General features: G+C 53.2%; 1 protein-coding gene across 2 annotated transcripts in view; it reads left to right on the plus strand.

Moving 5' to 3' along the window:
* Window positions 1-17,808, plus strand: part of ITGA11 (integrin subunit alpha 11) — a 123,819-nt gene extending 106,011 nt beyond the window's left edge. For both annotated transcript variants that reach the window (XM_053888919.1, XM_053888920.1), the window contains 12 exons: window positions 1,290-1,375; window positions 3,163-3,370; window positions 5,501-5,599; window positions 6,364-6,440; window positions 7,358-7,447; window positions 8,350-8,440; window positions 9,869-9,982; window positions 10,192-10,278; window positions 11,677-11,787; window positions 12,126-12,221; window positions 16,043-16,156; window positions 16,886-17,808. In XM_053888919.1, coding sequence (XP_053744894.1) covers window positions 1,290-1,375; window positions 3,163-3,370; window positions 5,501-5,599; window positions 6,364-6,440; window positions 7,358-7,447; window positions 8,350-8,440; window positions 9,869-9,982; window positions 10,192-10,278; window positions 11,677-11,787; window positions 12,126-12,221; window positions 16,043-16,156; window positions 16,886-16,957 — 1,245 coding nt within the window. In that variant the 3' untranslated portion in view covers window positions 16,958-17,808. The remainder of the gene's footprint in view (window positions 1-1,289; window positions 1,376-3,162; window positions 3,371-5,500; window positions 5,600-6,363; window positions 6,441-7,357; window positions 7,448-8,349; window positions 8,441-9,868; window positions 9,983-10,191; window positions 10,279-11,676; window positions 11,788-12,125; window positions 12,222-16,042; window positions 16,157-16,885) is intronic.
* Window positions 17,809-24,331: the final 6,523 nt, after the last annotated feature.

Consider the following 24,331-nt stretch of genomic DNA (forward strand, 5'->3'; position numbering starts at 1 on the left):
ACAGAAACGCGTCCACGGACGCGCGTGTGGATCTGAGTGAGGCGGCTAAGGAGCTCACCTGTGAGAAAAGCTCATGGGTTTCGGATACCGTGTGGCCTTTGTGACACCTGTTTCCCCTCCCCTTTTTCGGGCCGTGTCCTTGGTAGGGACAGTCGCACTCCTCAGCTGGAAGGACCACGGGCGTGTCAAACTCAACGTGCCCCAGAACTGAACTCAGCCTACCCCGCCACGTATAAATGAGCGGTGCGGCCATCCTCCCACACACGGACAAAGGGACTCCGCCAACGTCCTGGGCCCTTCGCCTCCTTAGCTCTGATGAACTCCAGGTCCTAGGGACCCCACCTCTGGCGGCCCTCACCCGTTGTCTCCTCTCCATATCCAGATGTTGGATGCCTCCAACATCATCATCTTCTCTTGCATGAACGCTTAGCAGCCTCCTCAGCGGTCTCCCTGACTCTAGCCTCCATCCAGTGCATCCGCCCCCAGCCACCAGAGGGAGCCTTCAATACGCAGGCCCGACAGTCCTGTCCCTCCCCCTCCCCTGCCCCTGCCCAGCAGTCGTGACTCCTGTCCATTGCAAGGCATGACGCCGAGGCCCTGTAAGAACTGGCCCCACCCATCTCTCCCTCCTCTCCCCACCCCCCACACGACAGCAACACTAAACCACCCATCATTTCCCAAACGCACCACACTGCTTCATGCCTCAGGACCTTTACACAGGCTCATCCTTCCTCCCGACTTCCCTGTCCCTCTGGCCATCCAGCTAACTTGGTCATCCTTCAGACTCTGACCTACTGTCTCTTCCCTGAAGGCTTCTCTGACCAGGTACAGACCAAAATAACTGTTTCCTCCCCTCTGCCTCTCCTATCCCTCCCACAGATCTTTTTTTTTTCTTTGCACATTTCACACTATAATTATTTATTCACACGGTTCTTCCCCATGAGCTGACAGCAGAAGCTGTCTTCCTCATCCTGTATCCCCAGCACCTAAGACCTTGCCCCCCACAGTAAACGTGGACTGGAACTACCCTGTGGGGCGGGTGGGTGTTCTGTGCTACCGGCTCAGTTGAGAGACCCAGGAGGAGCTGAGTTTTGAGCCACGTATTTATTAGAGGAGGCTACTTGGGCAAAAGCACGAGGAACAGCAGGCTGGTGTCTGTGGAAAGGGCAGAGAAGACAAAGCCTATATCTAGTGTGGTAGAGAGAGGAGCTGGTGTGCTGTGGGGGTGAGAGATGGCCCCCAGCAAAAAGGGCCGCCCACCCACCCCTCCCTGGCTTTCCCTGGCCCAGGTGCCCTTCTGGAATGGCTGCAGCGAGGACGAGCACTGCGTCCCTGACCTCCTGCTGGATGCCCGCAGTGACCTGCCCACAGCCATGTGAGTTGGCCCCTCCCAGCCCCCACCCTGACTCCTTTCCCTCCCTGCTGGTGGATCCGGGGCTCCCGGGGAGCTGGATTATTTCCTGCACATCCTTCTTGCAGGCAGCATGGATCAAACACTGAACTTGGAGCCTGGGTCTAGCCCAGGCTCTGCCTCTCACTCCTGTGTGGCTTCAGGCAAGTCTCTTCCCTCTCTGGGCCTCAGTCAGTTCCTCTGTAAAATGAGAACTACTAGTTATCCTACCTCCTCAAACTTTGTTTTGAAAAAGGAATCCTTTCTTTGGAGCCTCTACTACCAAACAGATAAAAGGTGGAGACGACGACTTGTGGTTCTGTAGCAAAGAAGGGGAAAAAAATAGAAAATGTCCTATTTTAAATTTATGTAATATTTTTTTTAATTTTTTAACGTTTATTTATTTTTGAGACAGAGAGAGACAGAGCATGAACAAGGGAGGGTCAGAGAGAGGGAGACACAGAATCTGAAACAGGCTCCAGGCTCTGAGCTGTCAGCACAGAGCCTGATGCGGGGCTCGAACTCACGGACCGCGAGATCCTGACCTGAGCTGAGGTCGGCCGCTTAACTGACTGAGCCACCCAGGCGCCCTATATTTTCAAATAATTCATGCTCAACTTTTACCCAACTCTGTGATATTTAGGTAGAAGACATATATACCCTGACATACACAATAAATAGAAATAGCAGAAACAAACTTTAGGGAAGGATGAAGAAGCAAATATTCTAACCATCTAGGCTATTAATCAAGATCGTCTTGACATTTGGCTCTGAGCTTCCTGGTCGCCAAAGCCAAAAGGGAAACATGCTGAGTAGAGAAGGGGTATATACTGTTATGCCCAGAATTCGTGATCCCCAAAGACCACCAGGGAGCCGAGTCTGATGCAAAAGCAAAGAGCCTTTATTCGGGCTAGCTCGAGCTCAATCTTCTACCTGCACCGAGATACCCACCTGCAGCAGTGAGATACCAGAGAGAGAGAGCGAGTTTCAAAAGCACAAAGGTTTCATAGGGATCGTGGCCTTAGCCGATTGGCTGGGGAAGGGTCGTGGCCTCAGCCGATTGGCTGGGGAAGGGTCGTGGCCTCAGCCGATTGGCTGCCAACGTGTGGTCCCAGATCAGCAATTATCAACGTCACCTGGAACTTGTTAAAAATGCAAATGTTGGGCCTGGTGGTCACAGACCTACTGAATCAGAAACTCCGGGGGTGGGGCTCAGCAATCTGTGTTTGAACAAGTCTTGCAAGAGATTCTGATGCACTGAAGTTTAAGAACCACCGTGTCTGAGGATCTCTAACATGTTTGGCCTCCGTGTATACAGAACGTTTCTCACTGGTCGCCTATTAACCATTGGCTGTCAGCCTTGCTGTGCTATATAAATACCTAGCACCAAACACCATCCCCAGAGACTCTGATTAATTGGTTTGGGGAGGGGTAAAATGCTCCCGGGTCATTCTAAGCCTGGACAGGGTTGAGGGCTCCTGCCTCTGGCCCCTACCTGAGAGAAGCCCTCCCTCTTCTACTCACACTTTCCACGCCTCACACACTCCCCTTCCTCCCACCTCAGACTTCGGAAGAAAGCATCAATCGGTAAGTTACTTAAGGGGAGGAGGCGTGTTCTGAGGTTTGAGCAGGAACTTCTTTCTGCGGCCATTTCGGGGACGTAGTCACCAGTCAGCCGGCCTAGGTCTGCTCTTTCATATACGTGAGTAGGGAGGCCTAGCCCTGCATTCCCCATTCCATCTGCCTGATCCCCGGTGGTCTCTTTCCCACAGGGAGTACTGCCAGAGGGTGCTGCGGAAGCCTGTGCAGGACTGCTCCACGTACACGCTCACCTTTGACACGGCGGTTTTCATCATAGAGAGCACACGCCGGCGGGTGGCAGTGGAGGCCATGCTGGAGAACAGGGGCGAGAATGCCTATAGCACAGTCCTAAATATTTCGCAGTCAGCAAACCTGCAGTTTGCCAGCTTGATCCAGAAGGTGAGACCTTGGCGACCTGCCTGGCCTTCCTGAGGCTAAGGGCAGAGGCAGGACAGGACGGATCCAGCCAAGGGGCCTGGCTGGCTGCCCGTGAAAACCACCTGGAAGCTTGCGAGCACCTGTGGTCAGACTTCTCCCGGAGAGTCAGACTGATCTGGTCTGAGGTGGGGCCTGCAGCAGTGTGTGCTTTGAAAGCAGCCAGGGGGGTGTGAGTGTGTAGCCAGGGTCGAGAACCACCGGCAGATGAGGGTCTGACCCATTCAGGAATGTGGGGAGGAACGTCCTTGGGCCTGTGTCCTCGGCCCTCATTAGGGCGCGTGCGCGCACACAGACACACACACACACACACACACACACACACCATACATATGCACACCAGCTCATACACACCCTCTGCCTACAGTCCATCCTTCAGGCTTTCTCAAAAGGGCCCTTCTAACAAGAATCGGAACAGGTTACTCCCCACTTTAAAATTGCCCATCACGCCCAGCTGCTTTCACAACAAATTCCAGACTCTGTTGTGGCATTCAAGGCCCATCCGCTTCCCCATCCATCACCTGCCACCTCTGCGCTCACCCCCACACCCTTAGTCCGACCACCACTGCTGCTTCCCAGCACACCTGCCTTCACACTGAGGCCCTACCCATGTGGTCCTCTGCCTGACAGGCTCCTGTTTCTTCTTGGTTACCATTTTACAGAGAAGGAGACTGAGGCACAGAGAGGTGTTAAGGGGCCCGATCAGGAGCACAGAGCTGCTAAGTGGCAGGGTGGCGTTCCTCACGGCAGAGCACAGTCATGTCGTGCGTTCTCGAGTGCCTTCCCAAAGCGGCAGAAGGCCACGCAAGTCCCTTCAGCCCCACAGAAGTCCCAGGCACAGCCCTGTGTATGCCCCAGGGACATCCAGAGTGCCTGAGTGCTAGCCTGCTATAACCCGAATGCCTGCAGGGCATGAGAGAAGTCCCGGAGACGTGGTTATTGAGTAAACCCAGGACACCGCTGTCTTGTGTGGGTGCTGGGGGACCCAGGTCCCGTCAGACACAGCCTCTACCCTCGGGGGTCCCAGAGTGTCAATGTAGAGCCCAGAGTGTGGGGTGGGGCAGGCACAGGGGCCCTTCTGTCCTCACCTCCACTGCAGAACCACCACCAGTCGGTCTATCAAGCCCAGGGCTGGGCCCCACCGCCAAGCCCCCCATAGCCCTAAGTGAAGGTGAGGAGGCCATGTGATGGCCTTTCAAAGTCCTGTCCTGCCCAGAGATTTTTGTTTCTGTCTCCATTGGAATATTTAGGGGAAACTGAGCCTGAAACCTACATCCACCTTTCACTGCTTCCCTGGCCCGGACTTTACAGTCTCATAACCCCAGGGGCCAGGAGTCATGGGATTTTGTTTCTGTGGCAAAGGAGGGCTTTGAGAACAGAGGAGAGGCTCCTGGCTCCTTCACAGGATGCCTCCCATCCATCCCCAGCCCGGGAGATGCCCCTGACCCCCCATCATCCAGCCAAGGATAACTCTAGTGGAGGAAACACCCCCTTAGCCAGAAACAAATGTGTTAGTCTGATCACATACATTTTGTACACACGTAGGCAAAAGCATACCAACCTACACCTACATCCAAGGAAACACACACGTTCCTTAGACATACAGCTTAGGGCCCAAGGGTGCAGGGCCCGCAGCAGGTACAAATCATCATCCTAGCAAGCGATTACACCGTTCTGGGAATTGAACTAGGCACTGCATTTATATGCATTGTATCATTGAATGCCCATAGCGACTAAATGAGGTAGGTACTGTCATCCCCATTTCACAGGTAAGCAAAATGAGACCCAAGCAAATGAGCACACAGCCACGCAGCAGCATCGGTCTAGAGCGCTGTGAGTCCCCTCCCTCAGGACCTGTGTTGAGGAGACAGACGCCTGTGCTAGCCCAGTGGGGCCCCAGCTCAGATAGGCTGGGGGGCCCGGTGGTGTTTCCCCCTCAAACCCACCGCCACTCCTTTCTCCAGGGCCCCTGTGGTCCCAGCTTCCTTCCAACTGCAGCTTCAGTACAGGCGGTGGGGGCGGCACGGGTGGCCCCCAGACCTGGGTCTCTGGCCCACCTAACTGCTGCCCACGGTGCCCTCCACCCACCTCCAGGACGACTCAGACGGCAGCATCGAGTGCGTGAACGAGGAGAGGAGACTCCACAAGAAAGTCTGCAACGTCAGCTACCCCTTCTTCCGGGCCAAGGCCAAGGTTGAGGCTGGGGGCAGTGTGGGGGCGGGACCAGGCGGGAACTGGGAGGCACTGGGAATGCAAGAGAAATGGAAGTGAACTGAGGGGAGAACAGAGGAGGGAGCAGGATGCCTGAGCATGCTTTTTAGTTTTTTCTCCCAGGAAATGACTCTTAAATGACCTAACTAGCCAGCCCCCCGCAAAAGAACATCCAGGCCCCTTTCACCTAAGGGGGACCCCTACCACTCCCACCCACCACTCTCCCCCCCACCTTTTGGCCACTTAACCCCGCTGTCCTGTATCCTAACACAGCTTTTCAGAGTCCAGCCTCTGTCATCCTCCTGTGAGCATGGCAACAGATTGGGAGAAAAGTTAACATTTCGTGAGCACTTACCATGTGCCTAAAAGTGCATGTGGAAAGTGGCTAGGGTGTGTGAGGGGAGAAGCAAGTTCGCCAGGAAGAATCTCCAAGTTCCAGACTCCAGATCGTGTGGCTTTTACCCATCTCCACTGGGCAGTGGGCAGCCACTGAAGGTTCTGGAGCAGGAGAAGATCTGAGACCAGGCTGCCTGTAAAGCAGGAATCAGAGCTTGAGGCAAGAGCTTGCCAGGGAATGGCAGCATGTTTCCAGGGCCCAGGTCTGCAGTGGAAGGAAAGGAGATGGGGCGAGAGGCGGTGGGGGGGGCCATGAGGGCTCCTTGCCAAAGAACCCTCCAACTGGGACACAAGTCACCAGACGCAGTTCCCAGCCACCCCAGCTCCAGCGACTGACCTCTTCCTCGCAGGTGGCTTTCCGCCTAGACTTTGAGTTCAGCAAATCCGTCTTCCTGCACCACCTGGAGATCCGGCTCACCGCTGGCAGGTCAGGGCCTCACCTGCTCCTTCTTCCTCCCACTGCTCCTGGCCCCCATTTGGCCCCTAGCAATAGTCCCTCCCTGCGCCCAATGGGATCCCTTCCAGGCCATACCCCCCTGCCCTGCCCTGGGAACACCCCCGCCCACCCCCTGCCAATCCCCTAGCTTAGGCCAAACTGCTGCTTGCCATGTTGCTGCCATTCTCCAGCCTGGGGCAGCTGGGACACAAATAATAAATAATACCTTCACCTTTATATGGCAATTTCGATAGCAGTTACTTTTAAAGCCCACGGTTACAAAACACCGAACACGTAATGGTCCTCACAGCAGCCCCCGAAGATAAGCAAAGCAGGGGATATCCTCACGGAGTAAAGGGAATAAGGTCTTTTCGGATGGAAAAATGTCAGGGCACCTGGGTGGCTCAGTTGGTTAAGCTTTAGACTTCAGCTCAGGTCATGATCTCACAGTTAGTGAGTTCAAGCCCCGTGTTGGGCTCTCTGCTACCAGCACAGAGCCTGCTTTAGATCCTCTTGTCCCCATCTCTCTCTGCCCCGCCCCAGCTTGTTCATTTTCTCTCTCTCTCTCTCTCTCTCTCTCTCTCTCTCTCTCTCTCTCTCTCTCTCTCTCTAAATAAACTTGAAAAATGTCCCAGGGGAAATCCCAGACAGAAAGAACACTGGATAAGGAGTGGGACAGCCAGTGTTCCGCTCCCAGTTGCACTATGTAAACGCTGTGTGTCGTTAGGAAGTTCGTTCAACCTTTCTGAGCCCTCTTTTCTTTTCTTACCTATAACTCGGGAGGTGGGATGGGAATGACTCCTGCTCTGCCCGTTTTGAGGGGCTGCAGCCAGCCAGTCCGCTGTGCTGGCTGGGCTGGTAGAAGCGGGTTACTTCCTGACGGCTCGGTGCGGGGGCTCTCCTTGCAGTGACAGTGATGAGGAGGAGAGCACCAAGGAAGACAACACCGCCCTCCTGCGCTCCCACCTCAAATACGAGGCTGATGTCCTTTTCACCAGGTGGGCGGGGCCCCGGGGGCGGGGAGGCCTGAGAGAAGTGAGGCCTAAGATGGGGTACCCCTGGGGGGGCCCTGATGAGGCCAGAGGTCTCAGGGGCCGGGCTCCAGTGCCCAGGGACTGTGAGCCGGAGCCAGGGGTGTCCCTGAGGGGTGGGAGGGTGCAGCCCCCTCATCCGTGGTGGGCGGGTGCTATCAAAATAGCGGAAGGAGGAGACACAGATCTGGCCTCCAGGGAGCTCCCGGCAGGGGCAGGGGAGGAGGGCGAGGGCCGGGGCAGCCAGAGGTGTCCACCCCAAGTTCAGGCAGTGAGTGGGAGCATGATCTGTAGAGAATTTTAAAATAGTAATAAAACCTACTGAAAGCCCATCTGCTTTCCCTGACCATCTTGCACCCGCAACTCTAAACAGCCAAATTGAGAAAACGCTCCCCTTCCTGCTCCCCGCAGGGCAAACTGCTCCCACCGTCCTGTCCGGTCGTCCACTCCCCTCTGGGTGCCACTGGCCCCCAGCCTGTCCTCTGGGAAGCTCCCAGGCGGATGAAGCTGTAATAGCGACCACACAGAAAGCAAGCTCAGGCCCTCCCTCGGCCACTGCTAGAGGCTGGAACGGGGCGTAGTGGGCGAGTTCGTGCTCCAAAGAGGCCAGGCCCCGGGGCAGGGATGTCAAATAATGGCCCTTCTGGTTCATGCCTGTCCCACACAGGAGGACGTTGCTAACTGATCTCAGCGTGCATTCCTCTGAGCCTCAGAATCCTTGCTGACACGGCTCTCCCGATGGACACAAGAGGAAACCTATTTTTTGTGGTCAAGGAGAGCCAGGCACATGCCCACACCCTCTTTCGTTCAGTTATCCATCTAGCCAACGTTGACTGAGCTCACGGCGGCCCTGTCCTCTGTCCCTGCAGGAGCAGCAGCCTGAGCCACTACGAGGTCAAGCCCAATAGCTCACTGGAGAGGTATGATGGCATCGGGCCTCCCTTCAGCTGCGTTTTCAAGGTAAGAGCCGAGGAGCCCCCGTTTGGGAGGGGAGGAATCTGGAATCATTGCTAGTGCCTGGGGTTCGGCCCAACCCTGTCACCCACTCACTGTGTGATTTTAGGCAAGTTCCTTCCCCTCCCTGGGCCTCGTCCAGAAAATAATGGGGCTGGACTGTGAGCATGTATCAGTGAAGGTTAAGTGCGGCTGCATAGGATTTAAAAAATGTAAAAAAACAGCGGTCTAAATGGGCCAGGGTTTAGTCTCCCCATAAAAGAAGTCTGGAGTTGTCAGCTTCACGAAGTCATTCAGGATCGGGTCTCCCGTCTGGTCCACCATCCTCAACATGCGATTATCAGGCTCTCAAGTTCATCTCAGAGTCCAAGAGAGCTGCAGCTCCAGCCATCACGTTCTCATTCCAGGAAGAAGGAAGGGGAGAAGAGCAGGCCCCTCCCTACTGAAGAAGGTCCTTAGCGATTCTTCACACTTGTAGTTACCTAAGGAGGCGGGGAAATGTGGCGTTTGTCTCCGTGCCCGTCACTGAGGAAGGGGAGAGAAGGAGAATTAGGAGGCAGTTGAGCAGTCTGCAGTGTGGGCCCCCCGGAGCCTCTGAACGCTGCATGAGAGCCGGGGGCAGGCTGACAGCTGGGAACTGCACTTCAGACACACTGGTACCTGGCTGGCTGGTCCAGGAGGGGGTTAGCGGCTGCCCGAAGCCACACAGCTCCTACGTGGTCGTGGCCCCGGCCGTGGGCTGCGACACCCAGTCCTTCTGATTCCAAAGCCCTGCTTGTAATCACTGCTGCTCAGACACCAGAGGTGTCGCGGCTAGAACGTGCGCCGTTAATTAAAGAGTCTCTGTCGTAATAAATTCACAAGTGCTCCCACCGTGCCACCAGCACCAGGCTGCAAAGTCCCCACAGCGGGGGAGGCTGAAGATGGAAGTGACCGGGGCGCCTGGGTGGCTCAGTCAGTTAAGCGTCCGACTCTTGATTTCGGCTCAGGTCGTGATCTCACAGTTCGTGAGTTCGAGCCCCCGGGTCGGGCTCTTTGCTGAACGTGTGGAGCCTGCTTGGGATTCTCTCTCTGCCCCTCTGCACACTCTACGCTCTCTCTCAAAAAAAAAAAAAAAGAAAGAAAGAAAAAGAGAAGAAAGAGAAGAAAAGAAAAACAACGGAAGTGACCTTGCCCTCCAGCCTCATGGCCCCACTGACCTGTCCTCAGCCTCCGGGACCCCGGCCCCTTCAGCGCCCTCACGCCCTCACACAACTTCACCCATGCAGCCCCCACCGTGATTGGGCAGAGCTCCAGAACCTCTACAGTGAAAATGCCAGGGGGCGTGAAGGGGGCCGCTTCCCAGGCCTGGCTGCGGGCCTCGCCCCTACGCAGCTCCTCCTCCGCCCCTCCAGCTGCTGGGGGCTGTGCTGACCCCTCCCCCTCTGGCCACAGATCCAGAACCTGGGCTTCTTCCCCATCCATGGAGTGATGATGAAGATCACCGTCCCCATCGCCACCAGGGGCGGCAACCGCCTGCTGATGCTGAGGGACTTCCTTACCGACCAGGTACGGGCGCCCGGGAACCGGCTTAAAGGAAGGGACCAGTTAGGAGACAGACTTGCCCCCGGTGTGTCCCCGGGTCCTCCGACCTCAGCTGCTCCTCCCGGGACCAGGGCGGGCAGGGCCTTCTCGGGGAAGAGGAGGAGAGAGGGGCGTCTCGGGGTTGCTGAGCCTGCCGGTGCTCGTTGTGAGGCGGGTGTGTGTCCCTCGTGCAGGTGGACACGTCCTGTAACGTCTGGGGAAACGGCACCGAGTACCGGCACGCCCCGACGGAGGAAGACCTGAGTCGTGCCCCACAGCTGGTGAGCGTCCTGGGCGGCTGCTCCTGTCCTTGTCCGGCGGTCGGTCACTAAGAGCGTGTTGAGCGCAATGTGTCCCGCCTCAAGCGGAGAGGAAACGGGATGGAGCGAAGACACTTCTGGCTCTTAATGAGCTCACCATCTCACGGGGGCCATGAGAGTGAATGCCAAAGAAGCCAGGGGACCAGGCTGTGACAGGTGTCAAGAGAGGGGCAGTGGAGGAAAGGAACAGGGGGAGTCGACTGGCATCTATGCCTTAAAGGGCCAGCAGGACACAGATGAGCAGAGGGAAGGGGAAGGAGCCAGACAGGACAACTCCACGGAGGCCAGGACCTACATGGCTGGTAGTGGAGACATTGACCCCACCAGCTGGGCCTCCCTGTCCCCAGAGACGGCAGGCAGCTCGTGTCACCTCCCAAGGCCCTCCCCCAAACACCTGCTAGTTTCCAGGCTTATGCTCCCAGGCTTGCCACTGTTCCCAGAAACCACTTTCTGAGTGCGCTCTCATTATTCTTCCCCAAAGATCTTAGCTGTTTTAGTTTTATTTCCCCCAAACGAGCGCCTCACAAAGCATTTTTTGGGTGTAGTGTACTTTCCTGAAGACCGGGCCTTGGGGGGGGCGGGGTTGAGGTGGCTGCAAGAAGGAGCCTCAAACAAGTTTAACCCAATGAATTCTGATTATTTGACGATTTCTTTGGTTTTTCTGTTACTACCGTATCATTTGCAAATAATAACAGTGTTAAGCTTTCCCATTCAATCCTTATAAATGGCTTTTCTCAGCTTATGGCTCTGGCTAGGACCTCCGGGGCAATGGGAAATAGAAATGACAACAGTCTTGTCTTGATCTTGACTTTTTTTTTTAATTTTTATTAATTTTTCATTATTAAACACGACGCTTATAGTAGGGTTTTTATAAACACCCTTTATTCAGATTCAGGAAGTTTCTTGGGAGATTTTTTTTTTATATATATACATATCATAAAAGAAGTTGGATTTCCCCAAATGCTTTCTCTGCATCTATTAACAGCAGTCATACAATTGTTTGCTTTGATCCGTTTGTGTGGTGATGACATTTATAGGTTCCCTAACGTTGAACCAAAGTTCTGCTCCCAGAAGACACCCAGTGCTGCACAACTTCAAGTACAGCATGTGTCATCCTTATCTTGTCGCCCAGCCATCCCCTGGCAGCCGCAGCCCATGTGTCCCCCACCCCCACCTCTCCTTGTCCCCTGTCCTCTGCGCCTCCTCCCCCAGGAACAAACCTCGGGTGAGGGGTGGAGCTCAGCCATCTCTCTGGTGGCCCAAGCCCCTGCTCACATTCTCAGGTCATGGCTGGGCTAGCTGCCTCCCCCGCTCCCCCGGAGCCCGGCCGCTCACCCGGAGACCTACCTCCCTTTGCAGAATCATAGCAACTCTGACGTGGTCTCCATCAGCTGCAACGTGAGGCTGGCCCCTAACCAGGAAATCCATTTCCATCTGCTGGGGAATCTGTGGCTGAGGTCCCTAAAAGCAGTAAGTAGAGGGACGCCTGGGTGGCTCGGTCACTTGAGCATCTGACTCTTGATTTCAGCTCAGGCCATGATCCCGGGGTTGTGGGATAAAGCCCCGTGTCGGGCTCCGTGCTCAGCATGGAGCCTACTTGAGATTCTCTCTCTCTCTCTCTCTCTCTCTCTCTCTCTCTCTCCCCCTCTCCCCTGCCCGCTCTCTCTCTATATATATATAAAAATAAATTAAAAGCAGAAAGTAGAGCACCTGGGCTAGACTCCAAGGAATAAGGGGAAGGGGGTGGGTGCTGGGGAGTCTCCCACCCAGGGAGGGGCCAGCTTCTGACAAGGCCTTTGATTATACAGCTCAAGTACAAGTTGATGAAGATCACGGTCAATGCAGCCTTGCACAGACAGTTCCACAGTCCCTTCATCTTCCGCGAGGAGGATCCCAGCCGTCAGGTGAGCCCCCTGGAGACCCTGCAGACCTGAGCTTGAGCGGGGCCAGCTGGGGAAGGGGTCGTCCCTTCCCCTAGAGTTTCCTATACCCTCCACTCGTGTGCGCCTGCAGGAGAGAGAAGGACCCATCTGCCGGCAGTTAGCACAGCATCAGAAAAGAGGGGAAAAGCAAGATCAGTAGGACTTTAGGGGCGAAAGTAGGGAGGGAGCCGGAAGCAAGCATTTGCCCAGTGCCTGGGGGCGGCAGGCTGTAGACCACAGTAGTCCCACGAAAGCAGAGAAAGAAGGGGGACCTGTACGTTCTGCACTAGAGGAAAGAACTGGAGCCCAGGCCCGCCTGCCCTGACGAGGCTCATTGATTGACTCCACCGGCTGTGACGCTGGGTCTCGGGCCGGCTGGCAGCCTAGAATGAACATCCCACCCCTCTCCTCCCCAGCCATTAGCACCTCAAATCTAAGGAACGCACATGACATGCTTCAGAAGTCTGGTGCGAACCGAATTGGTAAGACCGAGGAATGCAAGATGTCTCTGTATTAGGACTCTTTTTGAATTAGATAAAACCAGATTGTCACAGACCAGACTGCCTCGAATCAGGGCCTCAGGAAGGGGGGTGAGGCTTCCTGCAATGCTCTCCTGAGAAAACGAGAAGTTGGGCCTTGAAGAAAAGCCCAATCCTATGGAGAGACGGGCATCCTGGGCGTGGGACACTGCTGCCCTCCACTGGCCACGTCCCCGAACCGTGGCCTGGGTTCCTGCACCAGATGCAGAGTTAACCCCAGCCCCACCCCCGGGAGATGCTGGAGAGCAAAAGAGGCACGGTCAGGAGGACAGACGTTCATAAACAAGGTAGGGAGCTGCCAGGCAGAGGGGTAGCAGGTGCCAAAACCTAGAAGCAGCATTCAGGGGACCCACCTAAGGAGTTTTATCTGTTCATTCATCCGGCATTTGTTGGGTGTTCCTCCTATGACCCAAGCCCCCCGGGGATACAGAGATGAATTAAGCAGACCTGGGGACCAGGATAACAAAGCCATGGCTACAATGTGGGGGTGAGCACAGGGGCTGGGCTTGGGGGGCAGTCAGAGCAAGGGATGTCCGGGGAAAGCTTTCTGGAGCCAGGTCCACTTGAACTGAAGCTTAAGAGAGATGTTGGAATTCTGCAGTCAGCCAAGGGAAGAGGCATTGTACAGGTACCCCCACCCCCCCCCCCCCACACACACACACAACCCCTGTCTCTACACCAGTTCATCTTTTAAGTGAATTCTCGTTCTCCTTCAACTCCCACTGCCCCCCTCCCCCACAAATCCCTCTTGTATTTATTTTTATTTTTTTAGAGAGGGATGGGAGACGTACAGGGAGAGAGAGAGAATCTTAAGCAGGCTCCACGCTCGGCACAGGCCCAACACAGGGCTCGATCCCATGACCCTGGGATGGTGACCTGAGCCGAAATCAAGAGTCGGATGCTCCACAGACTGAGCCACCCAAGTGTTCCCCCCCACCAAAAAAAATCTTTCTTATACTCTGTGGATGCCTCGCTTCTCTTTTAGAAACCCAGCAACCCAGAATGTAAGCCCCTGTTGGCCTGGCTGTGTGCCAGGTGCCGGGGGTGGGAAGGCAGAGAAGGTCCCAGCCTTTGCGGAAGGACAGAGAACATAGAAGGGACCTGCCGTTTGTTGAGCCCTAAACACTGCGCCAGGCACTGTCACAGACACTTTGCACGTTTCCTTGCTCACTCAGAGCACTGTGAGGTACTCCCCACCTCCATTTTTCAGACACGGAAACTCAGGCTGGGTGAGATAAGGCAGAGAGTTGAACAGGGAGTCAGTGGCCGAGCCAGGACTCCCCCCTGCTGCAGGGGTTCGTTCATGCAGCCATTCGGCATGTGGACCGAGCTCCTGCTCTGTCCCAGGCACTGAAAATAGAACAGCGAACAAAACAGATACCGCCCTGCTCCCCAGGGGCTGACATTCTAGATGGGAAGAAGGGCAAGACACGTGAGTATATCAGTGTCAAATGGTGATACGTTCTGCCCCGAAAAATGCAGGCACCTAAAGGTGGAGACTTGGGGCGGGGCGGGGTGGAGGGGGCTTCTATTTTATACAAGGAGATTGGGAAAAGCCTCCTCGATAAACTAACATCAGAAACTATGAAGAAGAGGGGTGTCGCATGGCTACTCGGGGGGGAAAGCACTGCCGGAAAGGGAGGGACAGCAATACAAAGGCCTCCGGTGGACGTGTGCTGGCATGCTGGAGGGCCAGGTAGCTGCAGGCTTGGAGCAGAGAGAGCAACGGGGTGGGGCAGGAGGTGAGGCCAGCGAGATGAGCAGCACCAGAGAGGGTGAGGCCTGGCAGGCGCACTCGAGGACTCTTCTTTTCCACCCTGCGTGGGGGGCTGGAGCAGAGCAGAGAATAAATATGCCTTCGTCAGGCTGCCATGCTGAGGACAGACTGCAGAGGGCGAGGCCGGAGGGGGGAGGCAGTTAGCCGGCTCCTGCAGCCTCCAGGAGGACACAGGGGGCTCAGTCCAAGCAGGTAGCCCTGGAGGCGGGACTCCCACATTCTGGGCGCTTCAAAGGTAGGCCAGACAGACTTTGCTGGAGTCCATGTGGATGCAAAGGTAGGAGTCAGTGACGAGTACAAGGCTTCTGGCCTGAGCGACAGCGAGGAAGGACCATTTGCTTTCATGGGAAAGGCGGGGATGGAACAGGGTTGAGGGTACAGAGTGGGATCAAGAGTTTGGACACCTGTTAAAGATGCCAAGCAGGCCAGGAAGACAGGAGGATAGGAGTGTGGAGAGTCCCGGTAGAAGGGAGAAACGTGACGGCAGTCCGCGTATAGGTTTTTAACGTTTATTTATTTTTTGAGACAGGGAGAGACAGAGCATGAACGGGGGAGGGTCAGAGAGAGGGAGACACAGAATCCGAAGCAGGCTCCAGGCTCCGAGCTGTCAGCACAGAGCCCGACGCAGGGCTCGAACTCAGGGACTGTGAGATCATGACCTGAGCCGAAGTCAGCCGCTTAACCGACTGAGCCACCCAGGCGCCCCCAGCGTACAGGTTTTAAAGCCTCACAATGGAGCGAGTTTGCCCAGGGCTGTGTTATGCTTTCCATGGCCCTGAGCACTTTTACCTTCGGAGACCCTTCCTCCTTAGAAATAATTTAAATTAGGAGCGCCTGGGTGGCTCAGTCGGTTAAGCATCTGACTCTTGGTTTGGGCTTAGGTCACGATCTCACAGTTTGTGAGTTCGAGCCCCACATCAGGTTCTGTGCTGATGGCATGGAGCCTGCTCGGGATTCTCTGTCTCCCTCTCTCTCCGCCCCTCCCTTGCTTGCTCTCTACCTCTCTCCCTCTCTCAAGAATAAACATTCAAAAATAATAATTTAAATTATTATTTTATGACAAATATATATAAAGACATATAAGCCAGGCAAGAGATTATATTTGTTTTTCCCTCGAATTTTAAAAGAAATTAGAACATTTTCATGGGCCCCTAAAAGCACTAAGGGCCCTGAGCTCCCTGTGCCTACTGGGTAAGACGGTGCTGAGCTCACCAGGAAATGACTGTAGATAAGGAAGAGGTCCCAGGACAGAGCCATGGAACATGGCACAGAACCCAAGGCCAAAGGCGGAAAGTTTCAAAGAGGAGGCAAGATCACCTGGGTCATTTAACTCAGGTGTCCTTTGTGCAAGGGCTGGGTCCTCTGAGGCCTCCGCAGGCTGGGTGCCACCCATGCCTCCAGCAGATCCCACTGGGCACTAGCCATCGCCTGCCCCCTGGGCCCCAGGACGGTAATGCTGTTGACCTGGCGCACTCCTCCCCTTACAGATCACGTTTGAGATCTCCAAGCAAGAAGACTCACAGATCCCCATCTGGATCATCGTTGGCAGCACGCTGGGGGGCCTCCTGCTGCTGGCCCTGCTTGTCCTGGCACTCTGGAAGGTGAGGCCCCAGCAGGGTGGTGGTGGAGAGCAGCATCCTGGCTGGTCGGCCCAGGCCGGCTTGGATTGGTGGGGGGGACCTGCGGGCTCTGTGGGCAGCCCTCGCGTTCTCCTCCCCGTGGGAGCTGGCACACACCCGGCCTCCTCCCCAGAACGTGCCTCCTGCTACCTAAGCACCCACATCTCACCACAGCAGGCAGATTGGCTAAGGCCTCCAGAGGGCCCTCAGTCCGTGGCTCTGACCCTTTGGTGGGTTCCTTTGAGAACCTGACGGGAGCTCGGTCTTCTCTTCGCGGAAGCAGCAGCAAGTACACAACCACAAAATTTCTCCAACAGTCAGGCGGTTAACAAGCCCCCAAACCCCTCTCTGTCACTGAGCCTCAGGTGAAGAACCCCTGGTCTCAACCTTCTGTTACAGATGAGCCGAGGGAGGCCCAGAGAGGGGTGTTGACCAGGGCAGGGTCACACAGCATGACTTCTTGCCTCCCGACCCCGGCTCCGTCCACTCCACTGCAATCCCCCCTCACCAATTACGTGGCCCATTGCATCGCCCACCAAGGGAGTTCTGCTGGGCTGGGGTGGGGGCTGGCACTCAGTGTTAGCTGGGGTATTCGGGGAAGCCTTCAACAGGAAGAAGTCTTAGGAGCGTTAGTGGGGGGAAAGCAGGTGGGAGAGACAGGCCTTGTCCTCCCTGCCTACCCCTGAGACTTCTCCCTTTGCCCCCCCACAGCTCGGCTTCTTTAAAAGTGCCAAGCGCAGGAGGGAACCTGGCCTGGACCCCACCCCCAAAGTGCTGGAGTGAGGCTCAGAGGAGGCTGCGAGTTGATGGGGGCCAGGACGCCAGTCCAGGCAGTGTACAGGCCCAGGCCCGTGGCCCGCTGAGCTGGGGTGGAGAAGACGCCAGCTCGCTTTGCATTGACCTCATCTCCTGAGAGACCAAGCCTGCACCCTCTGAAAGGAACTCAAGCCAGTTTTAAGAGGGACTGCTCTACTGGGAGGCCGAGACACCTCCAACACAGATCCCTGGTGATTTAAAGGGACCCCTCCCAAGGCACACCAAAGCCTCCCCTGGGCTCTGTGGGGGCATTTGCTGCCCCCGCCACTAGGTGCTAGGAATTCATAACTGTCCCATCCTCAGAAGAAACCGGCGGAGGAAGAAGGCGATGCAAACCCATTCTTCACACTCCAGGCCTCGAGTCCCAGCAGGACCCAGTGGGGCAGCAGATCTGAATCCTGTGCTGTCCTCCCACCCCCCACACCCCGCCCCGGCGCTGCCCAAGGCTCTCAAGTCCCACTCACCCCTTCCCCAGGCAGGAGAGCTGCCCCTGAATGAACCCCCGCGGCCAAGGGCTTGGTGGTGACAGCTGCTGGACAGGGATGAAGAAAGACCCTGGGGCATGGAGACTGTGACGGACAGGCAGCTGGGACACACAATATGGGGCGCCCACCCCGAGATGGGGAGGCAGGCGGGCCCTCCACCCCCTGCACACACCCCTCGGTGGCTTTTGTTCCTCGTACCCCGCGGGAGCCTGCAGTCGGCACACTCCCTGGGTCCCCCGTACCTACTTGGTCTTCCTGCCTGCCTGCCCTGCAACTCCAGGCCCGGCAGTGGGGTGGCAGGAGGGTGAGTGCCCCCCCGCCCCACAAACACAGCCTCCCGTCCCCCCTTTCCGCCCACTGCCCCCCCCCCCCCCCCCCCCCCCCCCCCCCGGTGCACAAGAGAAGGGCTCAGCCAGCGCTGCTAGAATGCACTCTGGTGCTCTCTGGAATGCACTGGTTAAAGCCAGTGCAGGGACACCCAAGTCTGTGGAACCTCGGTGGCAAATATCTGATCCTGATCCGCTGGCCCACGGGACAAGTGGTACCACCAATGATGGCGCCTTGAGGACAATAGGCACGCCCGGTGCCCAGCGAGTAATTTATGCCTTAATCTTGTTTTGAGATAGAAATGAAAGGGGATGCATCAAAGGCATCTGTCCCCCGTCCCATAGTACGACCTTTACTGTCGTAAATATTTTTTAAAACTATAAAAAAAAATACAGTGATTGAAAAACAACCAAGGTGCTTGCTGTCTCCCATTCTGTGGGCAGGGCTTATCCCGGGGAGCCAGCGTCTTTTCTCTGAAGGAAAGGAGGTGGCTGGGGGGGGGCCCCTGCTTTCTTTCCATTGTCTCTAAATGTTTGGAAGGGGCTTGTCCACCATTTGGTCCCTACGACATCCCCTCCAAATGGCTGCCTGATCTGGGATGGACATCTCCAGGGATGGAACACTTCCTCCCGCCCAAGACCACCAGCTCCCCCTTCACCCATTTGGATGGTTGAAGTCCACAAGTCACTGTAGCTTCCAGTCCTTAGTCCTGGCTCCTCCCTCTCTGGCCTCCCAGACTTCTCCAGGCTAGCGTTTCAGTGCTGACCTCATACTCCAGAACTTCTTCACCTTTACACACAGGCTGCTCTTTCAAGTGGGCTCCCTTCCAATCTTGTGCCATTGGAGTCCCAAGAGGCCAGAGGTAGAAACTTACAAATTATTTGATCTTGTTCCCTCATGGATGAGGACACTCTGAACCAGAGCAGTTAAGAGATAGCCCTAGGATCCCCAGCAAAAACCCACACTCATTTTAGGACTGCGGTCTCTCAAGTAGGATAGTCATTACAGCCCAGCCGGGGGGGGGGGGGGGGGGGGGGGGGGATTACTAAAGGAGCAGAAGGCATTAATACAAAGTAACTATGGGAATATTTTTTTCTCAAATGGTGACCCCCAAATCAGAAGGCCCCATTTAGAGTCAAGTTTCGCTGGAGTCTTGCCCTCATGAATGGAGCACCTGACTCAAGGATGCTCCATGAACCCACACTCACACGTATGCCATGCCGTGTGATTTAGACCGAGTCTTCTGTCTGGTACAATCAACTCTGAGAGAATGCTTTCACGTGAAACCTGCCTTTTAGAGACTGGCATTCACCTTTAAAAAGTTGCTATGTGCGGCCACGCTGCAGGCCAAACAAAACGTATCTGCAGGTCAGACGCAACCCAGAAGTGGCCAAATGGGAACCTCCGGCCCATCCCAAATGGGAACCTCCACCTTTATCCCCAGGGCTCCGCGGCCCCTCCACGACCCCTCCCCAGCCCTACATCAAGAACAACTAACTGGTCAAAAGGCGGAACTTTGTAACTTCAAGGCCTTCACCCATCCCCTCCCGTGTCTCTCTCGTCTGTTTCTCTTATCAATCCTTTCTGAATTTACCTGCTGTGGGTATAAATGATCAAGACAGGCCTTACAGAATTCCTGGTAGGGCCACAGAGATGCATTTAACAGGGAGCAAACTCACGCTACAGCGGTTCTCTGGCCTGAGGAGCTCTAAAAGATGTCTATGCAAGGGTCCACCGCAGGGATTCACATGTAATTGACTGGGAGAGGGGCCAGGGCATCAGTTTTGTTGTTTTAGAGTTCCTCTGGTGACAGATGTGCCGGGCTGAGGTCAACAGGCAGGTGAATATATAGGCTGGAAAACAAATAAGGGGTTAACACACATAGGTGCCCTTCCATTATGAGCACTGGGGACTATGCTGTCGTTCATAATATTCAAGTTAACCTGACTCCAGCCTAGAGTTGGGAAGACTTTCTTGTTCCAGCAAGTCTCTGGAGAGGGATCTGCTACAGACTTCACCCAGTTCTCCTGGGTCTCCAGAGCCCCGAGGGGACTCTGGGAGAAGTTGAACACATCTGCTATTGTCTGGAGGAGAAACGGAGAGCAGTCTCCGAAGCAGTTTTGGCATTTAGTGGGCAAGCAGCCCAAAATGCAACTGCAGATCAACATAAAATTCATACTGTGGTTCACAGATGGATATTATTAGCAATGCTCGATTCCGTAGTTAAGAATATTTATGATGGAGCTAAGGGCTGAACTCCGAGTGCTGACATAAAGTGGAACCAAGTTAAAAACGGTTCCGTCTTTTAAAAGCTTTATCAGCATCCTAGATGCTACTCTAAACAAGCTGCTTTGACTTTCAGGTGGCCACGGGATACTTGCGTAAGCAAGCCTATAGCAAACGAGTGCATAGGAGAAAAACACATGGGTCAAGGTCTCTTATAAACCAAACACCAACAGAAGATGGTTTTAGAATTCGGTCCACGGATTCTCAGGATTTCCTAAGTTCTAGGCTCTCAGAGAGGAGAAACACAGGAGTTGTGAAGTGAATCCTGGGCGATGTTCTATGAGGTCTCACTGCTGCTCTAACATGTGGGGGGGAGGCAGGCTCTCAGAAAAGATGCGGAAACTGAGGTGCAGGGCTTGGGTAGACAAGAAAGGCCTCAAGCCCTGTGCCATCACCGCCCAGTGCTCTGCAGGGAAGCGGCCATCAATTCTGGTGTCCCTCAGTTCTAGCCGGCCGCTTCTTTCTGGCATCAGATGGTGTGGACATGTAAGCTTGGAGGGCAAACCGTGCCTGCTAGAGCAGATCATCTATCCAGAGCTGAGCTTCTCAGAGTGGGATTCCACGGCCGCCCTGATCAGAACCACAGAGCAAGTTCTACCCCAGACCTCACGGATCCAATTTCTGTCAGGTAATGCTAAGCACATTAATTTATAGAACCAGCAATCCAGAGCCACAATGTTCTCTAGACGTCATTGTCAGTTTCTTAAACAGTGGAGCCTTCCTCAGCTGCCCTTGGGTCACACGATAGCTACCAGGTGGAAGGGGCAAAGTGCGAACACAAACACAGCAGAGAGGGGACAATAAAAGCGGAAGGGCTTTCCACAGAAGGTATGGAACTGGCCTTTCCTAGAGGTCTTTAAAAGACAAGTTGCTGTCTCCATCAGCATTTAGCATTTAACACTTAGCATCAGTGCTCTCCTGGAATACAAAACTAGACTTCTAGACTTCAGCCAGTCCCCCGGATTCAAGCCCCAGGGTGCCAAGCAGCCTGTAAGAGAAACAGCCAGCTTAATCGTGCTCTTTTTCCTGCATGACTCACTGCAACCACACCTCACCCCGTACAGGAAGTGGCCAGGTCTCTCCAACCACCAGATATGCCTTGGGTGACTTAACTTAATACAGCTATTAGTGGGGAGTGGTCTCCTGTTTTCATTCACTACCACATTGTCCTTCGTTTTCACCTCCAGCCGAGGTCATGTCAGCCCTTTACTCCGCGCTACTTTTTACTATTTTTTTGAAATCTCAAAAAATTGTCCTACTGTGAGTGTTTACGTCATCTAGACTCTTCGCAAGGGGCAGTCGGGCTTAATTGACCACATTAAAACCGGCCAGTGCTCGCGTGTCACCATCTATTCCATTAGCTTTGACATCACACTAAAGTAGGACACGATGTTCCAAATGGAAACTGAAACAGGAATGGAGGAGTTTTGCTAGTTAAGCGTGGAGAGGGGGTTAGAAGCCTGGCACTTGGGCTCTGTAACTTCTCAGGAAGGTACAGGCTAAAATGTCCCCAGCAAACTCACAAGGTTCAAAGTAGGGTAGAAGCAGAAAAAAAACATTTTCTTAAAAAGAAGGGGGCACTGTTCCTTAACGGATTCATCCTTTCTAAATCAGCTGTGCACGTTCTTTGCCCCTATCTCCCTGGTACCACAGAAAAATACGACAAGCAACAACTCAAATGACACGGTTTCCTGAAAGGTTTTCAGAAAATGGCCCAAGCCAGAGTCAAAAGGTAGCATCATAAACTTTCATTTGAGAAATTAAAATGAAAATCTGAGGAAAAACAGAAAATCAGATTTCAAATAGGGGCATCTGGCTAGATGACAAGCTTATCAAGGGCAGGGACCATGTTTCTTATTTTTGTACGCGCATCCCTGATAGAGCGCGTCCGCTGGAGGCAGGAACACGCCCCAGTACTGCACTCAGGACAGACCAAGCACGCCACATGTACAAAGCACAGAGAAATTAGAATAGTTTTGTCTATGCTTGCCAACATGCAAAGTCTTTATGAACCACCTGAAATTTACATCTCACACAGGCATTTTCTAGATTAAGTACCTGATGAAATATATTACTGCCAGTATTTTCTTTAGTCTGATCGTCTGTTACTTTAATACAGCAGACATTACTTGAAACACAGAAAAAAAAATGATTTAGAATTTGTCTAGATGATTTCCGGACTCCAGCTGGGTATTACAGCCGGCTCAGACCTGGCAGAGATGCTAAGAGGATCTTTGCTTGTACCAGCGTAATAGTCTGAGAGTGAAAGAGCACTGCTCCGTGAGTCAAGACCCAGAGCCGACCCTGGGCTCTGACATTCAACCCTTGTATGACCTTACATGGACAAAACACTTCTTTCTGGGTTTACATCCTCAGCAATAAAACAGAAACTTGAACTACATGGTTTTTTCAGGTCTTTAGGAAGGGACTGGAATGGCTACCCTAAATCTAAATTTTAAAACAAACATGTGCCAAGGATGTGCTCCAATAACACCACTTAATACTCTTTGGATAATCTTAACCAGTATTAATTGGTTCTATAATCTATAAGAAATATAGAATATGAATACTGAAATAAGAAGGCAAAATAAGCTTCACTTATAAATGATGATTACTGTATCTGCGACATCCAAAAGCAATGAACAATTTCATTTTTCAAAAAAAGGCAAATCCATTAAAATGCCTATGTAAATGGGGCGCCTGGGTGGCTCAGTCGGTTGTGCGTCCGACTTCAGCTGGGGTCATGATCTCGCAGTTGGTGAGTTCAAACCCCACGTCGGGCTCTGTGCTGACAGCTCAGAGCCTGGAGTCTGCTTCGGATTCTGTGTCTCCCTCTCTCTACCCCTTCCCCGCTCATGCTCTCTCTGTCTCTCAAAGATGAATAAACATAAAAAAAATTTTTTTAAATAAAATAAAATGCCTATGTAAAAACATTAACATTTAGAAGTATATGTGATTGAAAAAAAAAAAGCTCCTACCCATAATATAAACAAAGAACCTAATAGTAAAAGGAATATATTTGCAAGAACTTCACTAAAAAAAAAAAAAACAAAAAAAAAAAACAAACCTTAAAAAATCTCTAAGAGACATAAGACTTCACTAAATGGGACTATCTCTCCTTTGGATAAAAAGGCTCAGACTTACAGAGACAGCAAGTCTCCCTAAATTAATCTCTTAACTCAATGCTAAACAAAATCAGCTTTCAACATGACATGACACCGGAATTCATCTGCAAAAATAAATATACAATAATAAAAAAAACTATATCCCCTCCCCAAAAGAAGACAAATGAACAATTAGCCCCGGTAGTATTAACATTTAACATTACCCAGGCACTTCACTATGTGTCAAGCACTTTGCTATTGTTAGGTAAGCATCCTGATTCTCTTGTTTGCTCATCACAGTCCAAGTTAAATATTATCATCCCGATTTACAGAAACTAAGGCTTGGACAGAAAAGTAACTTACCCAAGGCCACAGAGCCTGTAAATGATAGAGCCGTGACAATAATCCCCAGTCCACCACACTGTGAGATCAACAGAATAAAACAGAGAACCCAGAAAAAGATCTCATTACATAATGGAAATTTAGTTTATGATTGGTATCAGTGGAAAATAATTAAGGAGGTCTTTGGCTAGCTGGATCCTTACATCAAAATAAATTCCGGGTAGATAAAAGATTGATTTATTTTAATGGTTATTTATTTTGAGAGAGAGAGAGAGAGAGAGAGAACGAGAGTGCATGAGTGGGGGATGAGCAGAGAGAGAGAGAGAGAGAACCCCAAGCGGGCTCTGCACTGTCAGTGAGGGAGCCCGACACGGGGCTTGTTCTCACAAACCAAAGCCGAAATCAAATCAAGTGTTGGATGCTTAACCAACTGAGCCACACAGACGCCCCTCAGATAGATGGAGGAGGAGGAGGAGGAGGAGGAGGAGGAGGAGGAGGAGGAGGAGGAGGAGGAAAAAAGAAGAGAGAGGAGACATGGAAGGGAGAAGCCATAAAAGCATTAGAAGAAAACATGGGTAAAAAAGATTTATCCTCTTGGAATGGAGACAACCTTATAAGCAAGATACAAAACTCAGAATCCATTTTAAAAAATTATAAATTTGGCTACATAAAAATGGAAACTTCTGATATAAAAGCGACTATATTCAAAGTCAAAAAACAAACTACAAACTGTGACATATGACAAAGAAAATTTCCCAAAACTTCCAAAGAATGTCTAACTAGTAAGAAAAAGACTA

Source organism: Panthera pardus, unplaced genomic scaffold (assembly GCF_024362965.1).
Source record: "Panthera pardus isolate Hobbes unplaced genomic scaffold, ASM2436296v1 HiC_scaffold_24, whole genome shotgun sequence".
Lineage (NCBI taxonomy): Eukaryota > Metazoa > Chordata > Mammalia > Carnivora > Felidae > Panthera > Panthera pardus.